The following is a 19,112-nucleotide window of genomic DNA, read 5'->3' as shown; positions in this document are numbered from 1 at the left end:
ACATTCCAGGAATGGAGGGGGCGCTGTTTTCTCACTCTCTCCTTTGTTAGAACGAGCTTTTTCTCTCGCCCCTGGTTATTATTACTGGATCTAACTGGGCTTAACTGGGGGCGACTGGAGATTTCAGAAAAGACACAGGATAGACAGACAGACAGTGGAGTCAGGTGTGCTGAGCGCTTGGGTGGAGACACATAACCTTCATTGCTTCTTTTTCTCTCTTGATTCTTTAAGGCCTTGTTCCTTACAGCTCTTTAAAACCTTGCTTAAAACCTCTTTCCTTAGGCTCGCACTGTCGCATGTTTGCTCTCAGCTTATCTTTAGCTTAATTGCTCTGAAAGTCTTTTGCCCCAGGCTTGCACTGTCTCATCTCTCTTTAGCTCTCTCAAAGCCTGGTGCTCAAACTTGCAAACCAATAGCCCCACCTAAAAACTGCATGTGCATAACTCTTAAGGTCTTGGTCCTTAGACTTGCACTGTGCACTGTCCTGTGTTCTCTTTGGCTTTTCTTTAGCTTAGCTTTCCTAAGGCCTATGTATGAAGTTCTTTCTCAGCTATGCTTTCTGAAGCCTACGTTAAAGTTCTCAGTGCAGACTTTCTATCAACCCCTCTTTAGCATTTTCCCTTTAGCAATTCTTTTCCCTTCCAAAAGCTTCCTACACCAAAAAGCCCAAAGTAAAAGCTTCTTCCCCAAAGCTAAAGCAAAAAGCCCAGCAAAAGCCCAAAAGGCAAAAAGCCAAGCAAAAGTCCCTCTTCCTCCTTCAGGGGTCTTCTATAAACCGCAGAGAACATGGTGGAGCAGGGAAGGGGCGTGACATTGCAACAGGAGAAACCTGCATTCCTGCTTCTCTGAATGCAACTTAGGAGACACAGCTTTTCTGCCTTTCCCTGTTTTGTGGCCAGGGCTGTGCCTATTTGGCCTATAGGTAAAAGCAATTAACTGCATCTCGCCTTGCTCGTGTCCAGTTCTCCTAGGTTTTTATCCACTCCCCACAAAGGAACCTATGTTTTTTGGTATCAAAACTCACTAAAACCCAAGCTAAAGGCCACAGTGTGAGGCCAGATGGGAACAGAAAAGCAGAAAGCCGGGGGCAGGTTGTGAAGGTACTTTATGGGGTGAGCAACTGAGCAGGCTCCACGATTCTAGGGCCCTGGTGGGTCAGGATTCTGGGGATCCGGTGTCTTCTCAGGTGAACGAAGTCTTTACTTGGGTACCCAGATGGGCCAGTGGTTGCCAATTTGTTTTCTGAGTGTCATTGGAAGACTGGTGACAGCCCTTCCTTCCCTAACCTCTCATTGAGTTCCATACAGCCCACTGGGCATTGTTCCCTTGAGGGTCCCTGAGTCAGGAGGTATGGAGTTTACTTCCCCCAATCCTCCCCAACACCTCAGCTGAGCTGGCTGGGCAGCTCAAGAGGTGGCGGCCCTTGTGACAGGGCAACTGACAGGTAACAGAGATGAGCCCCAGGGATTAGGTGCCTGTCCCTGATCACTCCCCTGACATATACAACTTTGTGGAGAGGGCACTTTCTCAGCTCTTACTCTGGAAGGGAAGCTGGGGAAGCCTCTGAGTTTAGTATTTATGCAAAGTCATCCAGGACAGAAGAGAACAGTAAAGGCAGCTATATGCCATCCCCTCACTTTCATCCCCCAGGCAGCCAACCCCAGAAGTTCTGACTGCCAAGACCCCAACCTTTTGGTCCAGGTTTTCTAGTGGTCAAACCATGCCCTTTCCAAGGCACTGCCCACAGCCAGTGTCTTCAAGGCCAGCCCTCCTGCCTCCCACCTGCTCCCACACTCACCTCTCCTGGGTATGGCCTCTTTATGCTCTGAATAGGAAGGGATTGGGGCCGGGGGCCTGGGTAGGTCTGCTGGGGCATCCGTTGCCCGTGTGTGCCAAAGGGGCTGATGCCAGGTGGCCGGGGCTGGTTCATGCCCATGGGAGGGCCACTCATCCCTGAGGGCGTCATGCCAGCTGCCATGCTGGCAGGGTTCATGCTGCCCCCCATAGAAGCAGGCCCCCGAGGCCCGGGCTGGTTCATGAATTGGCTGTTATACGCCTGGGTGGGACCCATCTGGAAAGAGGAACAGACCTTCAACAGGAGAAGAGAAAAAAACAAACAAAAAAAAAAAAAAAAAAAAAAAAGAATAAAATGCCACATGCATTGAAAGTGCAGGGAGGAAAGGGGGGTGGGGTAAGGGGAGAGGACACTTTCCTGTGTGGCTGCCTCTGGTGACCAGGCCCTAGGGGCCCTGTCCTGCAGGGCTCACTGCTGTCCTCTGCAGGCCACAAAGGAGAGATATAGCTGGGTATTAGGGGTATTACAGGTGGGGGTGGGGAGGAGCAGTCACTCCAATGCACAGGCAGCATTTCCAGGAAGGCAGGCAGAGGACAAGGGTGGGGAGAGGAGGGGTCTGGGGAGGACAGAGAACAGGGAGTTGGATGAGGATGAGGCTGAAGCCCTTTCCTGGCCCTGCTCTTGTTCCCAGCTAATGGAGACACATCCTCCATCTACCAAGTGTGCTTTGTCCACCTGCTCTGTGCCACCTGTCCTGCAATGGATATGGGGACACCCCTGTCACATACCCCCATCCTTCTGAAGGTCTGGGAAGCTGCTCTGGGGCTGGGGCAGAGCCCATAGCGTGGGTAACAGGATCACATTGGCCTCAGAGGCGATTACAGGACAGGCTGGGAACTGAGCTCACTCTTTGATGATTTGGGGGCCTAGAGAGCAATACTGAACCTTTTACCCCACATGCGCACACGAACTGCCAACCCATGCAGAACATAAGTGCCCAAATACCCCTGCTGTACCCAACCACAATGCCACACCCACATCCTAAAATGCAGGGCACCCAGACATCATCTGCCTTGCACACGCAGCCTCATGAGCGCCTACACCCAACAGATTTCCCCAGACTGTCAGCCCAGGTGGACAGGAACAAGGGGACCCTTACCGGTCCGTACTGGTTTATATCCTTGTTCTGCGTCTCCTGCAAGGCTGCCACTGTGGCCGTGGCCGTGGCTGTGGCTGTGGCTGCTGCTGCTGCTACTGCAGCTGCTGCTGCGGCTGCTGCTGGCTGAGTGAAGTCAGCAGGTGGCCTGGTGTGGGGGGGAATGCCCATGCCTGCGGGGGCGTTAGGACCCCCAGGGTAACTGCAGAGAGAGAAGGGGGAAGAGTTAGAGATGAACCTGAATCTAGAGATGAGCCCATGTCTAGCTGGGCTGGGAGGGTGGGGCTGTACCTAGGCATTCTCTGCATCCAGATCAAGTGTGTGAGGCACCTATATGCAGAGCCCAGAAGGGACAAGGGACTCCTGAGGTGGGAAGCCATTTGTGCCACTCAGTGATGACCAGGAGTTGGTGGTGCCACTATGAGCCCTTGGCCACCTGGCCAGCTCATTTCTAGAGAACACTGGACCTCAGAACACCTGAATACCTTGTCCAGCGTGACATACAGAGCTTCGGATGCAGCTTTAGGGCATGTGCCACCTGTGTTTAGCCACCAGGCCAGAAACCTAGTGGGGCTTGGTTAGGTCCAGGAGCTGGGCAGGGCAGAGGACAACATGGCAGCTTACAAAGAAGAGGATGGCTGGTTTGCTTCTGCCCTGTTCCATACCCTGGACCTCTCCCTGGGGTTCCTTGTCACTTCCTCCCCTCCTCCTGAACCTGGGAACTTTAATCTCTGCTTCATTCTTCCTGGATCAGCAAGGCAGGGAGCCCTTCCCCAGGATGCTTAACCAGCTTTGGGCAAGTAGAGCCCACTATCCTTGCTCTTCAGATCTCCTGGTCCAGCTCTCTCCGTCTCCAATTTGTGAATATAAGGCACTTTGAGGAGTGAGAGTGTCACCCTGCTGCCCCTGTGGGGCAAACCATGTCAGTCACAGCAGTGTCTAATCCCCTAGCACTGATAGGCCACCAAGGCAAAGACAGTGCTGCCCATACTTCCCAGACCAGGCACCATGGAGCTGGGATTTAAACTGGACCCTCACACATGGGGGTAGGAAGGCAGGGCTGACAGCTGCCACCCTAGCTGCCCTGCTCACCTGGCCCCAAAGCCCCCACTGCCGGGGTAGCTTGGCCGGCCGTACATGCTTGGCTGGATGTAGGGCTGTGCGGGGCCAGCCTTGGCCGAGAACTGCTGCTGCTGCCCTGCAAACTGTGGGGAGGTGAGGCCGGGGTTGCTGGTGGTCATTCCCGACGCCATGGGGTTGCCGCCTGGATTCATAGGGTTGTTGGCATTGGCCATAGGGTTCCCGAGAACCTGTTGAACAGAGAGAGTGGCTGTCACCAAGCTGGTACCTGAGGTGACATGGAGAAAAGGGAGGAAGAAAGTGAAACAGAGTACAGCTATGGGGAAGAAGGGTGGCATGAATTATCTCCAGGGTGTACAGTGATCAGAAAGGAAGCCGGAAGCCCAGAGATTAGAACTTCAGCCTGGGATAAAATGAGGTGAGGGTTTGACCAAGGCTGTGGCCTGAGACCCTGGGAAGCACAATGGCTCCCTACTGGGGAGTGACCAACCAGTCCAGAGCCTTCCACATGGGCAGGCAGAGGCTGGCAGAGGAGGGAGGATAGAGGAAAGAAGAAGGAACGAGACAGGAGGCAGGCTTCACTAGGGGAGCTAGTTTGGGTGGGGGGCTGTCACAAGATAAAGGCACATTTTGCTGAAATCCAGTATCTTCTTGAATCTAAACCAGGTCACTTTGGTCAAAGACCCCAGACTGTGGAGCTGTGAAGCCAGTAACACACAGGAAGTTCTGCTTATTCAACCAGAGCAAATGTAGGCTAGGCAAGAGCCCTTGTTGCCAGTCAGACGAAAGACATGCCCTCCCCTAATTGGAAAGCCCAAGGATGGGGACAGTCCACACGGGCCCAACAGCAGCCCTCCTGAGGTGGGTGTGGACCCCTTCTGGGGTAAGGACATCAGCAGTGGGTGTGCCCTGAAAGTAGGTCTCCAAGACAGAGCTGGGAGGGTCCCATGAGAAGAGGGAACACTCCTTCCTGGAAGGGGCTGTAGTTGGGGGTGGGACAGGCTCTTACCTGGCTCTGGGATGTGTTGGTCACTCCCCACACCGTGGTGACCACGGAGAGGGAGCCGGGAGGCTGGTTGGTATTCTGCTGCCAGGGGACAGAGTCATAGGGGAATGACCCATCACTGCAGAAGAGAGACAAAGAGGCCCTCAGTGGGTGGGGAGTGGGGCTCTGACCAGAGCGTCCTTACCCCTCCATGATGCTGCCACTCTCCCAGCCATCCTACGTAACCCCCATCCTGGTCAGCACTGGTGAGCCCATCACGGGGCCTGAAACTGAGTCCATGTACCTCACATAGTGACAGGTTGCACAGAAGTGACTACCTCCCCCCATCACTACAGGGCCACTCCCAAGGCTGGCTGGCTCACTTAGGCCCAAAGTCCATGGGCCACGCAAGGAAGGAAGCGTGACCTGAGATGTAATCTGAGCCTTGCTCTGACTCCATGTGGCCCCTCCCTCCAGGAAGAGTTTGGGCCCCCTGTACCACCTGCCCTAGAGGATGGAAGGTCTGTGTCTGAGAGGCTGGTTCTGTCCCCCCTTCCTCCCATCACCTCATAGCAGGCTGGCTGCTAAGCCCAGATGACCTGGCCTTTGGAACGTAGTCACCCCTCCTTCCCAACCCCCAACACCACAGGTACAGACCTACCTATGTTACTCCCTCCCCTATCTCACTCCCAGAGGAGCTAATCCACCCCCACACCTAAGACCCTCAGCATAATCGGTCTCTTGGTGGCTTCTGGTGTTTACCAGGCAAAGTCCACTGCACCCCACTTTGGCCCCGTTTTCTCTTGGAACTGTCCCAGATGTCTGCCCCCGTATCCTGGTCTCCCTGACCCCTCCCTAGGTTGGTGAGGTCTTCCTAAGAAGCCCCCATACTTCAAAAGCAAGGGTTCCACTTTTCCCATGGCCTGCTGCAGGCCTACAGGGAGTCTTTGGTAGGGAGGAGAGAGTGGGGTCCCGCATGGGATGGGGTGCATGCTGAAGAAGGAGCAGGAGGGGTCACAGCATGAAGACCTGATGGGATATGGCTCTCAGGAATGCCAGGCTGAGGCTACCCCCACCCTGGCTCTCTTTCCGTCCTGTCTTTGCTAGAGGTTACCTCTATGGAGGGCCTGCCCTGCCTCCCTGGTAAAAAAGTAGTTCCCATCACACATTCCCTCTCCCTCACCCTGGCTTTTCACTGTTTTTCACAGTGCTCTACCACTGTCATTGTTACGTATTTATCTTGTTATTGTCTGTCCACCATCAGCACAAGGTGCTTCCAGAATAGAGACCTCTGTTCAGCCTCTGCCACAGAACCTAGAAGTCAGATCCAGCAAGTCTGCGGACTGAGTGAATGAAAGTGTTAATGGACAGTGTACAGGACTGGAGACAGGCCCTGAAAGGGTGCCCTTGAGCACTTTGAAGCACAGCAGGGAGAAAAACTTGTACTTTCTTTTTCTTTTTTTTTTTGTGGCACAGGGGATTGAACTCAGGGTCTTTTGTTTGTTGGTTGGGCCCATCTATCACTTGCTTTAGTTATTTTTTAAATAGGGTCTCATTTTTGTCAGGGGCTGGCCTTGCATGGAGATCTTCCTACCTCTGCCTCTTGAATAGCTGGGATTACAGGTATGTGCCACTGCCACCAGCAAAACATGCACTTTCTGGGACCAAGGGACTTTTGGCCTCACCTTCCCGAGGGGTCCCAGAGCAACTCCACGTCATCCTGTTCTGGGTCCTGATGCTTACCAGGCAGTTGCCCCTGTGCCCCTCACTAGCCCAGGGCCCTGTAAGATGGGCATAAGAACACACCTCCTCTACTCCCTCAGCTGCAGGTTGACATAATTGGATCATGACCCTCACCCAGCATGAGGGGGACGATGACAGAACAAAACACCAAGTGATCAAGGAAGGATGAATATTATTCCTTAAACTTTGGCTTCAAACATACCTGGGCCACAGAGTATAATGCATCTTTACTGTGGGTCTCAGCCAAGTAAGTTTGTACACAGGCCTCAGGAGCGAAGTGGGACATGCTTCAAAGAGGACAAAAGGCTTCCTCGACTAGAAAGTGGCACAGACTTTACTCTTGAGGTCTGAGAGGAAAGAGCAAGGCTAGCATGGGGAGGAAAGGAGCTGGGCTTGGTCGGCCAGACAGGATGGAGGATGATGAAGGCTGGTGGCTGATGTAGAGAGGCTGAGGCCCAGCCACACAGATCAAACTGAGGACCTAGAACTAAGGTGGCAAACTGGGGACCTAGAACCCAGAAAGAATGGGATGGAGCAGGACGGGAACCAGGCTTGGAGAACACTGGGCCTCAGGTGCTTCCAGGGCTGACACAGGTCAGTCCACCGTTTTACAATACAAAGAGAAGAACCCTAGGCACCCACTGTACTACAGGGCTCCAGTCCTAGGTGTACAAGATAAACAGGGTTCCCTCAGTAACCTAACAAAACACAAGCCTGAGTCTGTCTGTCTTCTCGCCCCATAACTCCTGCCCAATAAGCTCCCACTGACCCTCGGGGACAGTGTCTGGCACACGGAGATTGGTACAAGGGAGATTCCTGTGCTTTTGAACATGCCTGGCCAGGCTCAAGAAGCAAACCTGCTGGAGGCTGGCTGCCCTCTTCTGTCAGGGATACTGAGGGATGCTGTCTTTGAAGCTTGAAAACAAGCTCCAACTGCTCTGTGGGTGGGCTGTGGGCGGAAACTGGCTTCTTCCTGTTTCGCCCACTCCATCCACACTGGGTGAGAAGTAAAGTTAACTGACGTTCCCAAAGCCAGCATCCCATCACTGGGTTGGTAGGTTCCCTGTTCCAGAGCAGAAGTGTATGCTTGGTGAGCACACGGGCACAGGGGACAAGCAGCACACACACACAGGGCTCTGTAGGATCCTGCATGCACACAGAGAAATGACAGACGCACTGTGGAGGGGCCTGGTGACGCACAGGCTTCTGCAGGCACCTGATGCAGAAGCAGAAGTGGAAGCCACACCATGTCTGCTGAGATGGCTGTGACTCATTTCATGCTGAAGGCTCTCACCCCACAGCCCTACAGCAGTTAAGTCTGCCAACTTGACACCTCTGCCTGGACTGACACCAACCCCCACTCCCAGTGGCTGGAGGGGGGAGGGGCGGAGCAGTTGCCTGGGGTGACAAAGAGAAGGACTAGGGAACTCTGGGGGATGTCCTGAGATCCCTTTTTCTCCTTTGATCTGCACTAGTTAGTCTACACCATGTGCCTTCCAGGAAGGGGTGCCTGGCATTTTGGAGTCACCCATTGGGAGTCACTTTCCTCCTCAGTACATTCCTAGCTGCAGTGCAGAGAGAGGCAGAACCCTTAGGATATGAGAACCCCACTCTGCTCAGCCCAATCTGCCATGGCCTCGGTCGCATGCCACAAACTGCCCCTCAAGCCAACCCCACCCACAGAGGTGGTCAAGGGCAAGGCCACTGACCACTTGGCCGCATCAGGAGCAAGCTCAAGGGTCCAACAAAGATAGTGGTGACACTGGGGGCAGGCACTAAAGGCTCCCTGTGAGCTCACAGTTCCAAGAAGGGCAATATTTTCCCAGGGTCCTCGAAGAAGTTGCCATATAGGGTGGGAGAGTGGGGGTGGAGGAGGGGCATGAAGGGAAAGAGATGTAAACTTGGGTTTCACAGGCAGGCTATAGAGAAAATACAAATAGTGTCCCCAGAGAAAACACCTTATATACCAAGTCAACTACTTTAGCCTGGATTGGGTGTGCTGGCAAAGAATTGGGGACTCTGGATATTTTTGAGACTAACATTGAAATGACAGATGGAAACCTTGTAGAAGAGAGGTCACTTATGTGGGCTCTGCAGTCACTTTGGAGTCAAACCTTGGCTCTGCCAATTTCTGTGACCTCAACCACTTTGACTCAGTCTCAGCTTCCTCATCTGTACAGTGGGACTAAACACTTCTCTAGGATGAAATGTGAGAATACAGCAAAGTTCAGCACAGTACATCTTGGCAGACAGACTCTGCTCAATCATCCCCTCTCCAATTCTCCAGCAAAGCTTGGTGTCACATTGAGTTGATGATACACTGAAGGTGCTTAGAAGTTTGAGAATATGCTAACAGAAGAGCCATTATCATTCCTGCCTGTCAACTAACAACACTCTGAGGCTTTCCTCTGTTTTCCTGCCTTCCCTTCTCTATCTAGTCAACTCCTACCTATACTTCTACACCCAGCCTGCATATTGCCTTTTTTGATGACTTGCCTAAGCAGAACCAAGGACATTTTCAAGTTTGTTCGGGACTGACTGCATCTATTTTATAGAGCTCTCACACACACTGAGGTGACATGGCTGTGAACAAGCTCCAAGGGAATTGATGGCAATCTCTTCAATGCAAGAGAATGGGGAGGGGAATGAGGGAGATGATTCCCAGCTCCTCCCCCTCCCCCACCCCCTCCATGGCAGCATCTACACAGATATCCCTGGAAGCAAAGGGAGGAAGAACTGGGTTGTTTCTTCCCTTGCACTTGTAGTAGCTGCTTTATTTGGGAGAAATAACCAGTTCCCATTAAGGGCATTGTCAGACCCTAATTAATTTCCCCGACCCAGCTCTATTGGTCCCAGCTCCGAGTAAGGCTGAGATGCTGCTGCTAATGAAAGGCCAAGCCAGTGAGGAGCTGGCACTCCCAGTCTCTTTAATTTAGGGGAACCACTAACAGTGTTCTTCATTATGACAATTACTGGTACTGACTTCCTCCCCTCTCTGCGGTGGAACTTAGAAAGGACATGGGTATGACAATTTCCGAAGGGGAAGGTGGAAAGGAAAAGCTGCAGAGTCAATGGAGCAGAACCTCTCCTTTCTGTGTCTGTGTGTTTCTTTTTTAAACAAAACAAAACATTTGTGGAAGGCTGGTGTGGCTCAAGTGGTAGAGCAAGTATAAGACCTTGAGTTCAAACCCTAGTATTGCCAAAAAATTTTAGAGCAAGAAGGACCTACTACAAATCGAGCTCTGGTATAGCTATGCAAAAAAAAGAAAAAGCACTCAACATGACAGCTGTGAAGATGGGGAGTTCGACCAAGGAAGGAAAAGACGGCAGCTGGTTTTGATCGACCTCTGTCAGTTGATTCTGAAGCTGGCACCAGGCTGAGGGCTGGGGAGTAACAAGTCTTGGGGCTCCCAGTGTGCCAGACTTGGCAACAGCACTCAAATCCTGCCCCTACTCTTATTCCTTTTATGGATGAAGAAACTGCAGCACAGAGAGGTTAAGTAACTGCTCAAGTCACCCAGCTAGAAGACAGCAGCCTGGCTCGGGGCCCACGTCTCCAGGGGCACTCTCCCCTGGGTGCTCTGAGCCCCACACCTGGAGGACGAAGGGTGGCACCTGATTTCAGAGCCTTCCTCAACTCCAGTGGCTTTGATTGTAATCAAATTAACAGCATAAACAAGATTTATTAGGCCCCTAATTACCTTTGCCACACTGATTTGCATATGGACAATGTGCTAATCGCAAATGACATTTTTTAACCACTCATTAAACTTCTGGGAGAGGAAGGCAGAGTATTTGTTGGCATCAAGTCCATGTCACTGAAGAGACACAGGTGTCCTCCTGCCTGGCCTGGGGCTGGACCTTGCTAGGTGTCTCCTGGCCTCCCCTCTTTTGGGTGGCATTCCAGACACTCTGTGCCTCTTCTCTTACATATGGAGGGCAGCCCCTGCGTGGCCAGTGGTGAGGATGTCTACAGATTGTACAGACTGGTTAGTTCACATGCCTCATATCACAGCTACCCTCAGAAGGTGCCCTGGAGGCCTGGCCCTTTCCTGACATCTCACTCACAGTGCTGAGCATCGCCACGTCCCCTGGGGTAACTATGGGGCTGAGAGAGGTCAAGAGCGTCACTTGGAGGCACAGCATAGCCCTGCATGGGAAAACTCAGGCCCCACTCACAGTCTCCTGCTGAGGTGCCAAGTCTCTGTGGCCTGCAGTAGACATGATGGTGACAGCCAAGCTACAGGGACACTGCAGTCACCAGGAACCTTCCAGGACCCTGGGTAGGGGCATGGCCTCAGACTTCCTGGCTCCTCCCTGCTCCCTGTTCGCAGAGCCTTTAGTCATAAAGCTGGCTGCTTGGAGCACTGCATCCTGAACCCTCTGTGCACGCAGGCCCACTAGGCCGAGTGTCTCCATAACGAAAAGGCATCATTGCTCAGTAACACGGCCAAGGATGACAGAGTCAAACAGGGTCCTAACCATGGCAGTTCTCACTGTCCCTTTCATCTTCTACCCTTCATGTGAGGAAGATTATCCAGGGTGATATGTCCCGCACTGGGGTTCCCCTGGACACAAGGGATTTCCCCTGTGATGTTCATGAAGGTTACATAGAGACATGGGCCAACCTCCTGGTCACCAGTCACAGTATGTCCTCAGAACAGCCCTGGGCTGGGAGAAGGGCCAGGCACTGGCCCTTGCTCACCATGTGACATGTCTTCTAGTTCTAACTGCCCCGCCACAACGAGGGAACTAGGTTGGGCTGTGGTCAGAACAGGGAGTGGCTTTCCCAAGAAGACCCTCCAAATTTGGCTCACAGCCAGTTATTCCCACACTGACCGCCAATGACCAAGCAGCAAGGAGGACAGCAAAGCTTGGTGCATTGTTCAGTGCCCTGTTCCACACTACTGGCTTTGTGTTCTTGGGTAAGTCACTTTACCACTCTGGGCCCAGTTCCAATTTCCTTTCCAGTTCTGCCACTTGGAGAGGAGGCCAGAAGGCCTGCCACCTTGCCATGCTCCTGAGAGAAGTTCTCATTCTGTGGAATCAACTCATCATCTGTAAATACCTAGCAAATCTTCAGTCTCCACAGCTCGCCTTTCTCTGAAAGACCACTGGAGCTGCAGAATAAATATCAGATGGGTCTTCAAGCTCCCAGACAACCTGCTTCGTATCATCTGTCATATTGCTGAACCTCCAGGGAGCTGACCCTGTAGTGGTAGTAGAGGTAGCAGGGACCTGGGTGCTGCCTGGTGGATCTGTGGCCCATATCTCTTGAAGTCATAGAATGCACATGGTCACTCCAAACCCACATCTTTCAGGATCAAGACCCCCTCATCCTTGGACAGCCCTTGCCCACTTCCTCCTTCTGGACTCAAGGTCTAGGCCACCTGTCCCCTAACCTTAGCCCTGCCTTCACATGCTGGCTTCCAATTTTGCCCCAATGAGTCTTACTTCTTCACTGGCAAGACTAAGCTCCCGGAGCAGAGATAGGGCTGAACAATCTCATGCTGGACCTCACCCCAAGGAGGAATCAGTAAAGGGCTGGCCATGGTCCAGAACTATGACCCTCTGTAGACCGAATGATCCTGGCCAAGTAGGTCTGAGACAGATCTCTAGTGGGGAGCTGCAGGGCTCTGGCCCATCACCATCATCGACTTTAGTGAAATGACTTGGAGGAGAGAAGGTTGGGAAGGACAAGACGTGGGTTGATGGGAAGCAGGATGATTCTGGAGAGACGGATGGCTAGGCCACAATTATCAAGCTAAAGCAACTGCCAGCCATGTTGATTAGGTGACCTCAGCTACAGCCTGTGTGCAGTGGCTAGGCTCCATGGAAGACAGCCTGAAGCTTTTAGCCTCATCGGGAACAAGGAGGGGAAAGCAGAGGTGGTATTTGCCTCTCTAGAGCAGTGGTTCTCCACCAAGGGTGATAGCCCAACTCCCCAAAATGCGTGAGGGTACTCTTTTTGCTGCAGTGCTTCAGAGAAGGAGCCAGCCATTAGAATTCGCAGGCAGGGGCCACGATGCTAAATGCCCTGCAAAACACTGCACCCTGAAGGGCTACCTTGGCCACATGCCAGCCCCACAGGTCAACACTGGTACAGCTGTGGCTGTCAGCGGCCAGAACCCAGGCAGTGCCTGGATGGCGGTGTCCTGGATGGAGGTGGGTTGGCTGTGGGACAAGGTGCTCCTGAGGCAGGTAAGCATGTCAAGGTAATCCTGCCCAGGCAGGACACCAACCCTAATGAGTACCAAGGTCCTCTTTTGGTTCTGAGAGTCAACAAGCCTCTAATTCAATTTATAAACTGTGGTTGACACTGAGTTCCCAGTTGCGTCTGGATGGTGCAGCCCAGCTCTGCCTGCAGTGTGATCCAGGCCTCAGGTCCCTCGGTCAGGCAGGATAATGAGAGCAGAGCTGACTGCAAATGTTCCTCACAGTCATTAGCAGGACCCACATGGGGAGTACAGACAGCATGACAGGCCCTGTTGTTCCAGGGTCATCCTGGAGAGAACATCTGGGCTCAGCAAGACACCCAACAGATAATTAACTGGGGGAATCACCAGTCCTAGCACGTGATTTTCAGAGGCTGGCGCAGGGCGGCCTGGCCAGTTCCTTGGTGCCCAGCTGCCTCTCAAAAGCCTGTGCCTGCCCAGGACTCTGGGCTCCGGCAGACCCGGCCCAGCCTCACTTGGCTATAGTGTGACAGATCTGGGCTGGTTCTGTCTCCTTTCTGGGGTGGGACTGCCAGCTCTGGGGCCTTCCTGAGACCCTGCCTGCCCCATTTGCTCAAACGCCTACTCATGAAAGAGGGAAGGCTCCAGGTTCAGTTTTTAACATTCCACTAGAGACTGAGAACCTGAAGGAGAAACAGCTCCCTAGGAAGGGACAAAGCAGGCAGTAGGAAAACCCAACGCTCTCTGCCTGTTTTGATGGGGGAGAATGGCATTTGCCACAAGGATTGAAAAAAAACTGCCTCGGAAGATGAGATCTCCTTGCTGCTACTCAGAGGCCCCACCCCAGCACTTATACCTGTGGGGTGTTTCCAAGGAGACCTGGGCACCTGAGGGGTGGCTGCTCAGTGCCACCCTGGCAGCCGGCCCATCCCTAGAGGCACCTGCCCGCTCACCTGTGCGACAGAGTGGGTTTCATGGAGCTCATGGAGTTGAGGGGGGGCTGCATGGGGAGTTTCCCAGGGGGGTCGCTCTGGCGGCTCTTCTGATGTCGGAGCAGCAGCAGGCGGCCAAGCTCCTCACACCAGGAGGACAGCAGGGCTGTAAGGAAGGACAGGATGGTCAGTGGGCACCACGGCTGCCACGCCCTGCCACTTGGCCTCCACCACACCCTCCCCCTACTGGGTGTTGTTGACGCCATCTTGGTTCCCAGGAGATTCACTAAGCCTTCTCAGGAGCCTCAGTGTTCTCCACTGTTAAATGGGACTAACAACCCCAAAGGAAGATACAAATGCATCCATTGCTGAGTGTGGTAGTAGAGACCACCACACTGAGAAGCAGTGGTGGAGTCCAGGCAATGAAGAGAAGGGCAGAGACGGAACCAAGAGGTGACAAGAGGGATAGGGACCCAACACAGACCTTGTGTTGGGGTATGGTATGGCATGGCACCGCCTGCCCCCCACAGACTTCAGGAAAGCTCTCCTATCTCCCACTTTGCACTTTGAAGCAGTTAGCTGTGCATGGCCTTCTCCCCATGGCTGTGTCAAGAATTGCAAAGTTTGGACAGCTTTCCAAGTCCGCTGGCCACCCAGAGTCTATGCCAGGCTCTCCCAAAACTGCCACCCAGAACTCGCCTTCCTGAGCACACATGTGGCACATGTCTTCTGGTCACATCCACTGCTGGTCCCCGCACAGTGGTTACAAATACTTGGGAGGACAAAAGGATTCCCAGAGCAGAGGGTGGTGGGGGTTATGCTACAGCCTGCTAGGGACCCCAATGCAGGAACATGTAAGAGCCCTGTGTGCAGGCTGAGTTGATGGTGGTGGGGGGAAGAGCGTTTTTCTTTCAATCTTCATTGTTCCAATGTGGCCACCAGGGGCCAAAAGCATCCTGAAGGTCAGCCAGTCTCTGCCTGGGCTCCAAGCCTTTGGAAGAGCATGATGGAGCCAAAGCAGGGGAAGGGAGTAGGAAAGGCTGGGCTCTGTCACTACCTCACTGTGTGACAAAGGAGCTTTTAGACCTTTTCTGGGCCTCAGTTTACTTCGAGGCAAAGAGGCAAAGACTCTTGCCCTGCCTTCCTCCCCAGGGCGTAGAGAGGGACAGATGGAAGAACTGAGAGGACAGCATGGAGACCCCACGTCAGGTAATGCCTCTCCTGCTGACCATTTGTGGGCTATACTAACCTGGAGGCTGACCTATCAGAGGGCCTGTGCTGGATGCAAAGCCCACTCCCTCATTTCAGGGGCCTCTCCTCTGGGCACCCCTCTGGACACTGTCTGACATGCTCCTGCATCCTTTTCTTGCATCTTCCCTACAAAGTCCATTCGACATTATTGCTCCTGTTCCACAGGTAAGCGGGAGGCTCAGGCAGGTGACGTCACTTGCTCATAATAATCACAGAGTGGCACAGATGGAGACAAAACCCCATGCGGTCTCCCAGGTCCTCCCATTTAATACAAAATCTGAGCCACTCCTTTGGCCATGCTCACCTGGGGAAGATGCTGAAATGCATGATGACAGGGGGTGCTGGGCACTTCAGATCATTCAGATCTGAACAGGCCTCATCAGGGACGCTTGCTTGACTTGTGCGGTGCACACAGACATCTAACCAAGGAGGCAACTGGGGGCTGCAATCCCCAAGAGGCACCTGTTTCTCCGTGGGGGTAGGCTAAGGATGGGCTGTGTCTTAAACGATGCACTCTGTCCTTTCTGTGGGGTCACTTAGCTGTCATGGCACAGAGAGGAGGAGAGGCACCCCCACCCTCCAGGATGCCCAGAAACTGGCAAGGCTCCTCCAGTGGTGCCCAGCACACATCTGCTGTGACTGGCAGGGAAACCGCCTGTTCAGCCAGGCTGGAACAAACAGAAGTGTGTTTCCAGATTGCTCCATTCTTCTCCAGGCTCCTAGTTACGCTTCTTGTGCGGGGGCACCGGGCATCTGGGAGCTCATTTGCACGCCAAGCACGAGGCAGGCCGATCACAGCGCCAGGACGCTCACCGCCAGCACAAAGGACAGCGCAGATGGTGCCGCTCGCCCCGCCTTCCAAGCTTTGCTCTCCCTGAGGGCTGGCCATGCCACGCACCATGGGACTGGGCTTTCCTCCACGGTCACAGGCCACCCGCTTGGTCAAGGGCAGCCCTCATCGTCCCATTTCTAGTGGAGTGGTTTCCAGAAAAGGAATAATTAGGCAGGCCAGCATTGTGCAGAGCCTGGTCATGGAGTTCCTGCACACTATAAGCAGGCATGGTGCGTTAGGCAGCCACACTTCACAGGCCTGAAGGACTACATTCCTGCAATGGAGAGGGAAAGGGGGGTGGTGAGGGAGGTCCCAGCCTCACTCCTTGGCTGAGTGCTGGCTACGCCAGAGGCTGGGCAGTAGCCCCTGTGCAGCCCACTCACGGTGGGCAGGTGCAGTGCTGTTCTCATTATGGTGCAAGCCAACAGGAACTATTCAGAAGCAAACCTGCTTAATGACAACATATGGGAATTTGGGTATGATCAGAGAAGCCAGGCAGAGGCAGGCGGGGAGTACACAAAAACAGCATGAGCAGGGCTGACTGGGGGTCATGCGTGCCTCTGGGCTGAGAAGGCAAGTCTGTTTGCCTCTGTCCTGCCTTTGTCCTGTGCACTTTGCACTGGCTGGTTAGGGCACAGTCCTGGAGCAGGTGGCAGGGACTGGAAGGCCTGCTGTGGTGTGCACTGTGGCCAGCAGTGGGAGGATGGTTCCAGTGCAGTCCCTCCCTGAGGTAGATAGATCAAAAGCACCCCTTCTATCTCCAGGGCAGTCAACATGGTCCTCGCCTTGTCCCAACAATTCCACTCACCCATGCAAACTTAAGGGCTGGACCCAAAGGCCCCCTTTCCACACTCAAACAGCAGTGAGCATCCCATGTCCCTTCCCATTTTACAAAAAGCAGCTTGCTTGGCCCCAGGACAGCTCTGGGCAGTGTGGGTGACTGCCTCTCTGGTGGACGGAGGACAGCTGGCCTCCTGCCTGAGGCTTCTGTAGCCAGAGGTGTACACACCACCTGCACAGCTAGCCACGGATGCTGTTTGGACTCGAGGTCACCCTCCGGAAGCTGAGTATTTCTAAGGTAAGGTGCTCCAAAGCTGTGGAAGGGTGAAGAGTACTTCATCTCAAAACATGTCCTCTCTGGACCCCAGTCTGGGGCGTCAATATGGGGAGGGAAACTAGGAAGCAGTTGGAAGCAGAGGTCAGCCACAGCTAGGGGTAGGGGGCAGGGGAGGGCTGCAGGCCAGGACCAGGCACTCCTGGGGCCAGTGGCATGGCTATGGTAGCACTCACTGTCCCCTCTGCTCCAGGAGGACCAGTAACAGGACCTGGCCTTCCTTGGGGAGACAGGGGGTGTGCAAACTCATCTGTTCTGTGCAGTGCCTGGCAGGTGTGGCTCCTAGAGAAGTCCTTTTAACTCCCCCTCACCTGGGTCAGGTCTTGTGCAAGACGCAGGTGCTGAGCTGGGCGGGGCCCCAGAAATCTGATCTCCAGGCATGGCACCACTAGGGGCCCTTGCAGTTGACCTCACTATGTCCACAGCCAGGATGGGGACAACAGGTGGTAGGACCCCAACTGCCAACTCTTGAGCCTCAACCCTGATTTCCAAGCACTCTGTCTGTCAGCGGTATGCAGAGGCAAGGAACAGGAGAACACACGTAACCCAACACGTCTAAATGATTCGTCAGGATGCCTACTTCCTTCTAAGTAGGATCTCTGTCTCCAGGCATCTGCCACTCCAATCCATTCCCATCTTAGAGGCCAAGGTGTCTGATGGCTTATCCGGTATTCACTCCACAAACAACTGCGGAGCACCTGTGCGGGGGAGCTCCAGTGGTGAAGTGGACTACATCAGCCCACTGCTGAAGCCCTGCATGGCTCCCACTGCTAAGCCCAAGCCACTCAGGATTATAGCAAAGTCAGCAAGCTGGGAGGTGCCTCCACTTTCATTCCTCCTAATTGTATGGGCCAGCTGCCGCACAAGTTCAAGACAAGGAATAGGACAGTCTGAGGTCAAAATCCAGTTCTACCTGATAGCCATGTGACCTCAGGCAAATTAGTTTCTTTATCTGTCAAATGAACACAACATTAATGCTCACTTTTTAGGATGACTGTGGTGTTTTAATGACACTAATGCCTTACAAAGTGCTTACAACAGTGTCTGGCCTGTAGATAGGGACGTAGGTAGTATGGGGTCCTGTGTTAGCATCATAGGTGGTCTCAGAAGAGCAGTGGGACACCTTGCAAGCCCCAGGCAGGATAGCACCTCAGAAACTGGAGCTGGTCTGCCATTCCTAAGCCTGCTTTGCCCAGCAGGCTGGTCCCTCTCCATGGACCAGCCTACAAGATAACAGGGCATTTCACACCTTTGGGGTTCTTTGCTTCTTCCTTCAAAGCACTCACATTTCTCCAATGGTGCCTCCTCCAGGAAGTGTCTCATTCCCCTCCAAAAGTGTCATCATAGCCCAATGGCACCTATGGGGAGCAGCAGCAGGGTACACCAGCCTGGGAGTCCCACTGACAGAGCTTCAACCACATCCTGCCACTCTCTAGCTGTGTAATTCCATGAGCCTGTTTCACACTTGGGGCTCCTTTACCATCTGTAAAATGGGCTGCCTACTCGACAAAGTGAGTGTAACATGTAAACTAGTGTGGTCAATCAACCCCCAGGGTTGTGCAAGTAGAAAAGGTGGGAGGGGGGCAGAGGGCCAAGGGCCTCAAAACCCACACCAGTCCCAGAAAAGCAGTCCCTGCAATCCTGGGCCCACCACTGTTAACACTAGGAGAGACATGGACTCGGGAACCTGCTCGCAACACCTGACCCAGGCTCTGTCTCACCACTGTGTGATACCTTGATTAGGTACTTAACCATTCTGGGTCATAGGGCGGCTGTAAGGATGGACCAGGTCCACGGTCAGCACTGCCCACTCGATTGTGGAGTAACCACAAGGAGGGTTGTGGGCCTTGGCATCTCTGTCCATTTCTGATCCCAGGTCACTGACAAATGTGCTACACAGGTCTACATAGGTGCTACATAGGTACAAGCTCTAGAGGTCCACAGGGGACAAGTAGGGGACATGTGTGAGTAGAGCCAGGCCTTGGGGCACATGCTTTGCATGGGGGCCCTTCCTCCTTTCCTCTCCAAGCAACCAATGTCCTGCTCAG

General features: G+C 53.6%; 1 protein-coding gene across 13 annotated transcripts in view; it reads right to left on the bottom strand.

Moving 5' to 3' along the window:
* The window catches only part of Zmiz1 (zinc finger MIZ-type containing 1), a 214,480-nt gene that overhangs the window by 18,343 nt on the left and 177,025 nt on the right, over positions 1-19,112 (bottom strand). For 11 of the 13 annotated variants that reach the window (XM_074079287.1, XM_074079286.1, XM_074079285.1 and 8 more), the window contains 5 exons: positions 13,889-14,033; positions 5,041-5,155; positions 4,044-4,261; positions 2,955-3,153; positions 1,799-2,089 (listed from right to left, as the gene is read on the bottom strand). In XM_074079287.1, the coding sequence (XP_073935388.1) occupies positions 1,799-2,089; positions 2,955-3,153; positions 4,044-4,261; positions 5,041-5,155; positions 13,889-14,033 (968 nt within the window). The remainder of the gene's footprint in view (positions 1-1,798; positions 2,090-2,954; positions 3,154-4,043; positions 4,262-5,040; positions 5,156-13,888; positions 14,034-19,112) is intronic. The other 2 variants (XM_074079289.1, XM_074079288.1) reach the window with 2 other exon arrangements.

Source organism: Castor canadensis, chromosome 7 (genome assembly GCF_047511655.1).
Source record: "Castor canadensis chromosome 7, mCasCan1.hap1v2, whole genome shotgun sequence".
Lineage (NCBI taxonomy): Eukaryota > Metazoa > Chordata > Mammalia > Rodentia > Castoridae > Castor > Castor canadensis.
Note: the sequence above shows the minus strand (reverse complement) of the source record. Positions and strands in the feature narration are given on the sequence as shown.